The 12,757-nt window shown below is 37.6% G+C and overlaps 1 protein-coding gene across 1 annotated transcript in view; it reads right to left on the reverse strand.

The window, feature by feature from the left end:
* Window positions 1–12,757, reverse strand: part of SLC9A9 (solute carrier family 9 member A9) — a 174,167-nt gene that overhangs the window by 29,292 nt on the left and 132,118 nt on the right. Inside the window, exon 14 of the mRNA XM_066193280.1 lies at window positions 9,946–10,025. Coding sequence (XP_066049377.1) covers window positions 9,946–10,025 — 80 coding nt within the window. The remainder of the gene's footprint in view (window positions 1–9,945; window positions 10,026–12,757) is intronic.

Raw genomic sequence — 12,757 nt, forward strand, 5'->3', positions numbered from 1 at the left:
TGGATGCCTTAGTATCTCTGTAATTTGGAAAGGGTTGTGAAGATAATTCATTTCTGCCTCGTTTCCTAAAGTGACGTGGTAAGTTAGTTGCCCTTGTACCATCCCTAACTCATTGAGACAGCAGTGAATTCAACCAAAAAAACCCTTCCTGCTGCCAGGTGAATTACTGGCCACTTTTTTTACACAATAGCCTAGGTGTTAAAGCACTGATCTGTGAAGGGAAAGATCAGGATTTTTGCTTCCTCTTAGCCCAAGAGGGTTTGAAACCACTGTTTCTGTTTCCTAAAAATATCCTAGCAGGCATGATAGAGATCAGCCTGTGTTGACGCTATGCTTTCTCTCTTCAATCCTGCTGCTGAGGTTGTAATATTGTGTAAGTGAGAATGAAAGCTGGGGAAATAACAGTAGAAAAATATTATATTCAATGTAGACTGTATATGAATGTAAAATAATTTAATATTCTTTTTTATTCTTTCCTTATATTTTAAAATCTAAGGTACTTTTGAATTGACAATCAAAGATAATTAAACATAATGGTGTTTTTATATTGCCTTTTTAAATTTGTGTGGCAACTTATGGAACAATCATATCCAGAGTTGTTTTATCTGCATTTCCATGGATTGTTAACAAACAGCATTTTCTGCATCACATGAAGTGTAAGGCTTCAGTTTAGCTGGGAGGACCAAGCCCTAATGACCAATCCCAATCTTTATTCACTCCAGTTCCCACTGATACTTTTGATGATACAAAATATCAATAGCAATTTAACTATGTCATAGCATCCTGTACCTATGTATTTTTTACTTCTGAGTTTTAACTAAATGGGAATGAACCTCCTATGCAGTCATTTGTGCAGCAAGTGTAACCATCTTTTATGCATTTGAAACTTTTGGATGCCTGCAGTACATGAAAAGCACTCTATGGGTACTTGCATTATTGAATATTTCATTATAATGTAATTCTGCATTAGATATTCTATTTATGCAGAATCCAAAAATAGTTCATGCTGTGTAGCAATGCAAATTTCGGTGAATAATCCACAAAGAATTTCAAAGCCTTAACCATTTGTGACATGCACTATTCTGTATCTTTAATCTCATTAAATTCAACCTTTGAATAAATTATACTGGTCTTTTTATGAGTAAAAACCATTTCTGTGCTTCCCCATTAAAAAATGGTCTATCACTTCTTATCTTGATGATATTGGAAATATTAGGGGTTATTGTTACTGCTCGAAATTCCTCAAACTGCTTTCAGATGTTCAATCAACAGCAGAAGTGCAAAATCAGGTTTCTGCACTTGAAGGCTGTGCCCCCCTTCCCACCTGGCAGCTGCTCACCAGAGAAAGAGACAACATCAGCAGTTTCATGGCCAAGGCTATGTAGGATAGTGCAAGAGCTGAGGAAAAATCCACTTTCCTAATACTTAATCTCAAGGAATCCAACTTAAACCAATGTAGAATGAAGGGAATTTCCCATGGTGTGGGGAAACAGCGGATGTGAATAGGGAGGCTTTATTTTACCTGGAGCATTTGAGGCTGAAGACACTGAAGGCAAAGCTGTGCAGTGAAAGGCCTGCAGGTGTGCCCTGCCAGCTCTCCTGTCCTGTGTGAGCCCAGACTGCAGGGCTGTGCTCAGTGAGGCTCTCTTGGTGGGACAGGAGCCGAGTTGAGACCACAGGTCCTTAGTGGAACAAGCACCAAAATGAAACAAGGGGGGAACTTCCTCTTGAACTATTTAAAAGATGTTACAAAGCTGGGGCTTTCAACTTTTTAGAACAGACAGCACTGAGCAGAAGTTTGCCTGTTAAGGACATAATAAATAACAAGTTACTGAATCAGTTCAGGAAATCACTAGCTTGCTTTTAGCAAATTGAATGAAACACTCCCTATAAACTCCTAATGAACAAATAGCAAAGCACTCCAAGTCCATCAGCACTAGGAATTTTTAAAAATGTGAATGTGATTTTACTATTCATAGCACAACTGTGTTCAGTACGTAATTACATGGAAGAACAAAATAAAACAATCTGTAGAATTGTCTGCCTAAATAAGACATCCTTTGCAATACTTTTAAATAAGTATTTAAGAGATTTTTTTTTTTCTTTCGGCATAATAGCACAAGTTAAAAAAATTGAAGAAAATAATCAGATCAAAATACTTATTCCATTCCTTCATGTATTTAAGTATGTGTTTCAAGAAGCTTGCGTTATGGTGTAAGATGAAAGACAGCCTTTGTCTTGGGACTTTTACATCCTCTGACAATAGTTAAAGTGAGCTAGTCAGATGTGAAGATCTGCCGCAATGCCTCCTGCAAACTTGCAGTCAGCCCTGTACCAGTGTATTCATTCCTCTGCTCTGTCCTCTCCACCTTTCCTTGGCATCCCTTGAGAAGAAGAGCTGAATTAAGAACTGGTACTAAGATTGATTGACTCAGTCTGTCTGAATGCAGGATGATGTTCATGTTCTAGTGAATCATGTGCCTATTTCAATATCAGAAATAGAAAATGGCTCTTGAGTTTCTCTGCTGCCAAAAATTGCTTCATATTGAATTGCTGATTGCTGGAGTGTTCTTAAAATTAGAGGCAAAAATTTTTTTTTTCCTCTCACGTTTGCACATTTGCCTCAGCCTTATTGGTGCTGCTGTGTCAGGGTGCTAAACTAGTTTAACAAAACTTGAAACTATCAAAGCCAAAACAAACTAAGGGGACCAATGGCTTTTTCTAGAACAACAACCTAAAATGGGGAGGATGCCAATAATACAGAGCAAACTTCCAAAGAAGACTTGTGTGGAGGGTCTCATTCACACCTACTTGAAGGCACTGGAACATTCATTGATTTTATAAGGAGTTTGCATCCAGATGTCAACTTTCTGTAAAAGAGTTCAATTCAACAATATTTTCTGATGGAAAATCATTAATGTGCTCTTTGCCATTCCTGGTTGATAACATTAATCATCCTGATTCCTTCAGTCTCACAGCTTTTACCGGAATACCACTGTAATTTCACATTAATAGCAGCCCCTTACTAGGAAGTATTACCAATTTCTTGCCTAGGTGATGTTATAATTAGCAATGTCTTGCTGTGACAATTGCTGCTGTGAAAGAAGTGCTATTTATAGATGGCATTACAGATGCAGCATGTGCTACATGCACATCCAGGCGTTCCAATAGACATTAAACGTCTGGAAACACAATAGTGGAAGATGCACATGCAGAAGAACACTTTAAAACACTTTAGATGTGCTGCAACGTAACTTTTTGCACATACAGAAGTGCAAATGAAATAATAAGAGACTTGAAAGAAGGTTTTGAGTTATGCTTGATTAAATCTGTGCTATAGGCTTCCGGTACTCTTATATCATACTTGGGTTTCTTGGGTACTATCAAGTATTGTCAGCCAACAAACTATAATTTCATGCTTGAGTGGACTAATACAAGCCTGGGCTTCTGCTTCTTTGTACAGTCAGCCTTCAGTTTGCTGTAATAATAAAGCGAGAAGGGGAGGGAAATAAAGAATTGTCACCCAGAATGATAATACTTATCAGTAAAGTCAGATACTATGATGGTTTAAGCTATAATTTGTTTGGGTCAATAAACTGTGAGTCTTTTTACTTCACTAGGCTTTAGATCAACTCTTTCAGGTTTTGTGTTTTCATTTGACAGGTGCTGTAACAGGCAGCTATGCAGGTGGAAGTAAGCTGCAGAACGGGAAGATGTTTTTTGTTTGGTTTGGGTTTTTTTGTGGATTTTATTTTTTGAGTGGTTTTGTATTGGAAAGACTAAAATGTATTTCCTCTAAGAACAATTTTATTTTTAAATTATAAAACCCCATATGGGATGATGTTTGTGATTTCTATCTATTGCAGGTTCTAATCATCTTTATATATGACATGAAAGTGATGTAGTTGCATAAAGAGCCATATGCTTATACTGGGCCACCTAGAATCTGTGAGAAGTCTCTATTCTGCTGGGGTCCTTGTTATCGGAAATTCAGAGAACAGCACACACAAAGGGTATAATATGGCAGGTGATCCAGGATGTTAAATAGAAAAACTGGTAATTCTAAGCAATTGTACACAATAAGATCTAGGTCTGGTTCTGCCTCAGATGCTGTGCAAAACTTTTATAAAAATCAATGATCGCTTGATGCAATGAACAGAAAACAAGGCCCAGCATCTCTGAGATTGTAAAAAAACCCAGAAATTTTCATTTAACACTTTGTATTTAATTTTGCATTCATACTTGTTATTTAAGTCATGCTTAGCAATTTGTCATTGTGAAAAAGATATCTGGACATGAATGAGACTTTCAAAGAATTGACATGAGTGAAACTTTACAAATGAGAATGATTTTACTCGCTCATTCAGTGCGGAATTGGTTCAGAAATATTTATCTATGTTTCTTTCTGTGAATGGAGGACAAACTGAGGTCACTTTTTATTCTGGTTAATTATTAGCCATGTTTATTTATTAGGTTAATTTGCAGAGTTTCAACAATCCTGTGTGTGTCCTTGAAAGCGTCAGAAAATAGCAGCAAATCAGCTGTACTGATTATCTGGGCTGTAGAAAGAACAATGAATTTTTCAAGACTATGTACTTGAAAATGTGTTTTGGGAATGAGCTTCGGACCAGGTTCAGGAAATTGTTTCTAATGATAAAATACCTTCTGGGGACCCTCCCAGTACTGCTTGAGTTTGCACTGTTTGAGGAAGCCTTTTGATACAGTCAGCTGCTTTTGTCATGCTCATCTGATGAGATCCATTATAATTCATTTACTGTGGTTTGTGCTTTCCTCTCAGCTTTTTTGATGATCTGCTTTTAACACCTGCAAAGCTGATTCTTGGGCTCTCTTGGCATTTCTGTGCTATGCTGGATACCTTTCCTGCCAGCCCATTCTGCAGCAGTGCTTCTGTGGTACCTGGCTTGGCTTGGGCTGTGTTATCTAATGCTGCTTTGGTTCCTGATTGGAATGAATTCTCTCTCAGATAAGATTCTTTTCTGTTTGAAAGCTGTGTAGCAAAATGAGTTTCTGGGCCAAAACTAGGACCCTATGTGCTATTTCGCTGCTTACACTGAAGTGCTAAAAGAAGAATAAACCAGAAATTTGCTAATTAAGAAACTTGTAGTTCTCCAGCAGGTAAAAGAAAACAGCGTGCACGTGCATGCTTACAGGCTCTTCCTTGCCTTTTCCTTCCAAAGATGTCTCTGATATGAGAGTGACAAGCCAGCCCTTAAAGAAAATTCAGCTGAAAAGACCACAAAAGTCTGAGTTTGTCTTTGATTGTCAGTTCACCCTAGAATGCACTTTTGCTTTTAGCAGGTTTTCCATTTTCTCCCAGGCACAGAATAGTACTTATCTTGCTCAATAGTCGGCCATTATGTCTGCTTTATCCACGTACAAAGCACAGGAGAAATAAAATGATAGGTGCCCTGATGAGGAGGATAAACTTTTGAAGTTCTACAAATAATGCAATTCGTTTTGGCTGATTGATTTCAGGTAAGTGCAAAGGACATAAACAGCCTTTTTTTTTTTTTTTTTTTTTTTTTTTTTTTTTTTTTTTTTTTTTTAACCAGGCTGGATAACTGCAGTTTAAGCAGAAACACTTTTAGGAGTTACTTTATGGAGAATTGTCTCCCTCTGTCCCAGATACCTGCATCTATTCAGTGTAACTTAGTTCCTCAGATTGAAAAAAAAATCTGTATAGAAGGAGAAAGCTCTCCTCCCTCTACTTTCCAGGTATCAACGTGTGTGAACCAATCAAAACCCAGTTTTGTGCCAGGTTAGACAGCTATGTTGTTCTTTGGTGGCTTGGAGCAGTGCCAAGGGTGCAATAGGCCTGTCATTGCAATACTCCTAGAAGTCATCCCAGCCAGCTGACAAAAATCACAGTCCCTCTCCTGCGTCCCTCTGGCCCCTCCCTTATGCCAAAGATAGGCAACCTTGGTGCTCTGTCATGTTACTCTTGGAAGGGCACATCATGTGCAGTGCCACCCTCACCCCTTTGCCACAAAAACATGATTAGACTTTGCTGCAGGTGGGTCCAAAACCTGTCTTGCAGTTTAACACATACAAGGTATTTAAAGAAACTTACCTTGCATTTGATGTCTTTGTCCCTCTTCCTTCCCTTCTTGCTTTCTTCTGTTTAATCTTGCATATGTTTTCCTGTTATGCAGTAACTGTTTTGTTCTCAATGCAAGTTTCAGTGTGTACTGTCCAGGTATGTGTCCCACAACACAGTGTGGGCTTCTTCTTATGAAGATGGTGAACATTTCTATCCAGAAATATCTTAGTGCATGCATTGCACTTCCTTTTCTCATCTTCACTTTCCATTATTTTTGTATTATTTTTGTGTTTTAGCGCAGCAACCCCAGGTCCTTCTTTCTCTTCTCACTATAGAGCATGAGGAGCTGGGAGAAAATTGTAGTTATCTTCCTGATGGATGCTACAGAACCGCCAGCAAGAGCAAGAATTCTCCCACATGAGGAAGCAAGAATTAGATGGATTCTGGGAGAGAATGAATCCCTAGTGGATGAAGAGCTTTGTATAAAATGATATGAAGCCAGAAATGATTGCAGGGTTTAATCTAGAGCAGCTGGAAAACCAAGTGAAGGTTGCTTGCAAGATGCTTTTGTTAGACTAATTTCCCTTTATGTTTAGAATTGTAGCTGGGATTCCAGGCCTTTGCAGAGGAGGAATTCCAGCTCTAGTTCAGGTATACAATGTCTTAGGACTATGCAGGCAAAAGGAGGATATTTGCTAGAGTAAGCAAGTAGAGAGGCTGGGACTGAGCAGAGTTAAAAGCAATTTGCTTTTAGTTGGGAGTAAGGCTAGAACTTTTTTGGGGATGCTGTGGAATGGGAAAATTTTGCTTACCATTTGCCTGAGCTCTGCCCATATACACACAGACTCTTGCCCTTGCAGGATGAAATTTCCACCTACACATTCATTTGTTAGTTAAACTTACCTATATCTGCTTTGAAAAAACACAAAAGTTTAAAGATGTGCATAAAGTGCTGGATTGTAAATCTGTGGTGTCTCTTTTCCCTGATAAATTCTTGAAAAACCTTTGTTTACTCTCTTGCTTTCCCACTAGCCTTCAGTGGGATATTATGGCTTCAAATGGTGTAACACACTGTAGGCTGTAAAAACAAAAACTGAGTCTGGAAGTTGCCCCCTGTCAGATGCAAGTATTTTGTTTTGCATTTTTCTTGTTTAAATTATTGAGATGGAAATCATAGAGGATAACTCTACATACTAAAATGATCTATTCTTCATTTTTATTATTTCAATATTAATATTTTTAGCCTAGATTTTAGAGAATGGTATGTTTTTCCTAGGTGTCAATATCCGATTCAAAGAAACTTTTGCTGAAAGAATACAATCCTCATTGAACCCACTTGGCTCTGGATCAGGCTCCTGATGTTTCTTTCAGAATAAAAATAAAATGTGATTCTCAAACAGAATTGAAGGGATTTTTTGTATAGTTCTACCCTAGCATGGCATATTGCCATTGCCTAAGATCACTGAACTAATTGGAAATCATTCATAATGACAGCAAGGAACAGCACAACTTTTTGATTTTCTTAGTGATATTTCCTCCCTCTTGCTTTCCTCCTGTGAAATAAATAGGCATAAGAGATGTTATTGCCAGAAGAGTGGGTAGATTTGTGTTAATGCCTAAGAGCAAATGTCAAACTATAGAAATGTCAGAGTCTTGTATGCTTTCGAAGTATATGAACAGATAGGTTATTAGTTTGCTCTATCTTTTCTTTGAAAACTTTATCATAATCCTCTCTGCAATCTTGTGCTGGGGACAAGTACTATGCTACATGACAATTTCTTCTTCTAAATTTAACAGTGTGCCTTTATAACATTAGGCAGGGAAAGGCAAAAGAAAGTTTGGGTGGATAATTTTTCTCTCCTTGAAAAGAATGTCTTTCAGAAATAGTCATACCAAAGAAAAGCTTGGATCTGTGAGTCACAGCATTAGTGGGTTGAACTATCATTCCATGCAGGAATATGGGCATACATTTTCAGGATTAGTGAAATGTAGATGTATTATTTGTAATAAATATATATTTTAGGGTAATGGCACAGCTATAATCTCTGAAGATCTGAATTCTAAAGAAAGATTATGACTTGACTGGTAGCGAGACTGACATGAATAAATGTGTCCTTTAAAAAATACTATTTTTCAAAAACATTTAAAATATTTTCTTGAAATCCAAAGGACATAGAAACCTGAATTTCTAGAATAAAGCATCAGGCACCCATATTCAAGATCTCTACCATACAGATAATCTCTGAGAAGTGGTGCTTCTGGTGCCTTCTACAGACTTTTCATTTTGCATTTACTGCTGTCTGATTTTTTCACATTGATTTCTCTTTCTCTTTTCTGCCTCTATCCCTTGTTTTCTATTTCTGCCCTTGTTCTCTTTCATGTCTTTAATTCATGCTTCTGTCCTGCTTCTGCCTTCCACATTTTTTGCTTGCTCTTTTAATTTTTTTTTTTTAACTTCAGAGGAAAAATTCTCCCTTCCTCTCACCCTGTTCATCTGTTCCTTCTGACTTATAGTTTCTAGGATATACCACCACCACAGGCTATTTCTTCTGAAAAAGGGGTGGTTAAAGCCAGCCATGTTGGTGCTCAACATTAACATTTAAACAGATTTTCTCACTTCATATAACATTTACCTACTATTTCTATGTATTCTTGAAGAATTATCCAAGGGAAACATTTTAATGCTAAGTGCTTTTTGGCCTTTAAAACTGCTCGAGTAGATGAATTAAGGAAAAACATCCATTTTTAACCAAAAAGATGTTTTTCCATCAAAGTCTCTTTGAGGGATAACTTCAGTTGAACTCTCTAAGGAAGCTGTATTCCCAAAGAATTACATTTTATCAGCTGAAATATTTCATTCTAGTTTTCTGCAGCTGCTATCAGGAAAAACACATATGCAACCCGAACATTAATTTCTGCTCAGTAGTGCAGAGTGACTGAGCAATAGATGTGCTATTGGATAATGGAAACAGTATTGGCAGGGCTTTGCCTGCTCAGCTCCTGAGCCAAGATGCACAGAAATCAGCAGGTGGGCTTCTCTTATATTCACTGCGTATCTCTGTGAGAGGCTTAGGGTGGACTGGTACTGTGGGATCTCACTGGCTGCTATGCCAAGCCTGGGCAGAGTCAGTTTAAAATCACAATAAATTTGAATGGTAGCGTTTACAATTTTTGCACAGGCATTAGTGTCAGATTGTATGTTTGGCCTTGGCTTAGAGAGGATGTTCTTTTATCACTTAAAATATTTTCTTGAAATGTAAAAGACATGGAAACCAGACTCCCTGGAATAAAGCATCAGACACCTGTATTGAAGGTCTGTACTACACATGCTTCAGTAGGAATGTGAATAAAAGCACAAGGGCTCAGGAATCCAGGGATTAGGAAGCATGAGCTTCAGGAAAGTCCTGGGAGCTTTTCATAATGGATGCCTCTTTCTATGTTTTGTTAGAGGTGTGGGTAAACCAGTGTTGTCTTATTTTTTTCTTGGGTATCTACTGCTTTCTGAGTACATGGTCAGGCAGCAGACACTTGGCTGCTTCTGGCTCCAACCTCCTGGTTCCCCAAACACAGAATCTACACCCTATCTAAATAATGATTGGATTAGTTTTATCTAGGAATTTAAGAAGGTTAATTAACTTAAATATATTGTCTATAAACCGCTGTAGCTCAGAGCTCCTTAACTTGTTCCCTCTTCCCATAGCCTCAGTCATGGCTGGACCTTCTGCTGCCTTGGACTTGCAAAATTTCTTCTCTGTACTAAACACATTAAAATAGATCACAATTTTGTTTTGGTTTTTAAAAGTATAATGATTTTTGATTCTTAAATATTTTGAAGGTGAATTGTAGTGCAACTCTCATTCATGGTTTATAATAGAAAAGGATACTTGTGGTCAAAGCCATACCACATTCTGAACAGCCATGCACTCTCAGCTTTGGTTGTATTTTTATCCAAGTTAGATGCACTCTGCAAAACAAACAAATGAATGAAGTGAGAAGCATTTTTATAAAATAAACAAAACATGGAGTTTCAATATTAAAAATGCATGTCAGACCAAATTACAATTAACTGCACTTTTTTTTTTAAATTTAAAAAGCTTTGTTGTCTCACAAATGTCATCCCTGTGAACCAGTTCAGGAGAAAATTGGCTCATACAGCACATTCCTCATTGCTGCACTCATTGGAAGAATGCAGCATTTACTTTTTATGAATGATTCCAATTTTTTTAAGCAGTTGAGAAGTGCTATACTCTGAGATCAATAAAATGATATTTTGATTTAATTGCTGTTGTGGAATTACTTCAGTTTACTCCTACAAGATCAGAGGCTGTTTGTGTATGTCTAACAAAATGCCTTCCCCAAAGGGATTGAGATATTCTAACAGCTAGAAAAGTCCTTTCTATACTTCTTTCCAAGAGGAGGGGAAATTAATTTGAATTGTCAAGGCTCAGAATACCCTTTCCATTCTGCACGCTAATTCTGTGACATGCTGCACAGGTAGAAAGGTGGACTATCCTTTTGCTCAGGGTCATAATTTGGAATAATAAATTAGGAACAGTTATCTGTACAAAGACAGCCACTTCGGTCATACTCTAGGTATCACACCGGTACTAGTGGAAGAATTACTAGCAGGGTGAAATTAGGAATGGGATGGCCAGTTCTCTAAGGATACTCAACTGTTGTCTTGTTTTTGTTCTGTGGCAAGTTAGATTAGTTTATATGAGAATATTTTTCCTTATGCAGTTTTAAACCAATGTATTTGTTAATTTTCATGCTGTAATCTAATAATATATTGAAATATAACATGTTATAATAGACTAAGATACACGTAAATTGGCTGATGATAATGTCAATGGTCTGACCCTCAAAAGTGCAAGGTCTAGTTGCAAGGCAACACCTGTTCATGGGAGCTTTGGAACTCTGGGAACACTGATGCCATGAGTTTTGAATAAGGTTAGACAGAATGCATGCTGTAGCTGTTATGATTTTGCTAATGTGGTCACACTGCAAATGCACCAAACAGAACAAATGTTATTCTTGGAATCTGTTTCCTTGTTAATAGAATTGAGTATTTTAGCAACTCTTCCCAGTAACAGGGGAAGCTGGGGGGTGGGGGCAAAAAAGACAGAACTAATCCCTTAGTGAGCAGCAGAACACTCTTCCAGGTTCTAAATATCTAATAGTGCATTTTGGCAAGATCAAGATCGGGAGAAGGGTTGAAACATTGAAGCAGGGAGTGCGATTGTAGGTAAAACCTGTGTTAGGTCAGAACAAGAACAGTGGATAAAGGAGAAGAAAGGACTTGAGTGCACAGGGGTAGAGATGAAGAAGAGGAGGACAGGCATGGAAATAAACATATTGTGGAGTGGGCTACTTGTGTGTGGTGCAGAGGACGCCTTGTTAAAAGCACAGTGAGCTCTGTAAATGGCCTGTGTCCTTTTTTTGAATGGTAATGTTGTTGTTGGTTAATTCCTCTTTCCAAACTCATTGTACCTCTAGCTTCCTCTTAAAGAAAAAGGTTTCGTCATTCAGGAACATGAATTGTTCCTGTGTGAAAGCAGTGAACAAAGTCTACACAAGAGTATAATCCCCCAAGCATTTTCTGGTCCTGACCTGGGCCTTCTTTTATTTCTAGTTTGACATGTGTTGCACCTTCCTTCTTTTGTCTATGAAATCTGTGTCGTGTTATCAGCTTTTGCAGTAGTGGGAATCTGCGTGGTTATCTGGAGTGCAGCTCCTGCAGAAACAGGACAAGGGATGACAGGAGATTTTGGTGTGAATGTTTCAGGGCTCTTGCAGATCCTTGGATCCTATTTTGGATCCTATAATATTAAAAAGTAACTTTTCACTTTCCCTACAGTTCAGAGAGGTAAAAGTAGAGGAGGAGACAGTGCTCTGTGTCTTCCAACAATTTTCTCTCTGGGAAGGGAAAATGCCAAAGTTTCTCACATCTCTTCTTCCATATGGGAATTGCCCATATGGAGATTACTCTCATTAATCCTTGCAATAAATTCACCAACCAGCTGGCAGATGAAACTGATGAGAACAGTGTAACCAAATTCCTTATTACACTTAAAAAGATGTAGGGACAATTAAACTATGCAGATTAGTTTGACAGAGATGATATTTATAAGTGTTTCACAGGTTGTTTAGTTTTTTCCTGAGATCAGCAGCATATCTACAAAATTTTTTCTGAAGTGCTTGTAGAAAATATATTCTTACCTTCTCTCAACTGAAGTAAACATAGCAGAATTTGAGATCCATAAGCCATCTGAATGAAATATGCTATTGACTGTCTTTTAAAATGGGAATTTAGTTAACTAGCTCACTGCCATAAAGCTTTTGCCTTTTTAAATAGGCCAACTTTGTAACTCTCTTTAATGATTGTGTCCTGCATTGTGTTTTTCAGAGTTAGCTTTTGGCGTTTCTACACTGAATGTACATGATACGCAGCAAAGTGGTTTGTTTTTACACACTATTTTCTATACAATGATATATATAATTTTAGTATGTATTATGTAATTTCTTTCAGAACTAAATTATGACAGTCCATCAATAAGTAAATGGGTATGAATGTGAGGCTACTTTCTTTTGTTTATGCTTATGCTGTGATAATGATTTAATGATTAATTTAAGGGTGGCAAGACAGAGTTGAAACTGATACGTTTTTGATGGATCAAGGTATGATAAAGTGCAGAT

This window comes from Chamaea fasciata, unplaced genomic scaffold (assembly GCF_029207755.1).
Source record: "Chamaea fasciata isolate MVZ Bird 193981 ecotype frontalis unplaced genomic scaffold, bChaFas1.0.hap1 SCAF_11, whole genome shotgun sequence".
NCBI lineage: Eukaryota > Metazoa > Chordata > Aves > Passeriformes > Sylviidae > Chamaea > Chamaea fasciata.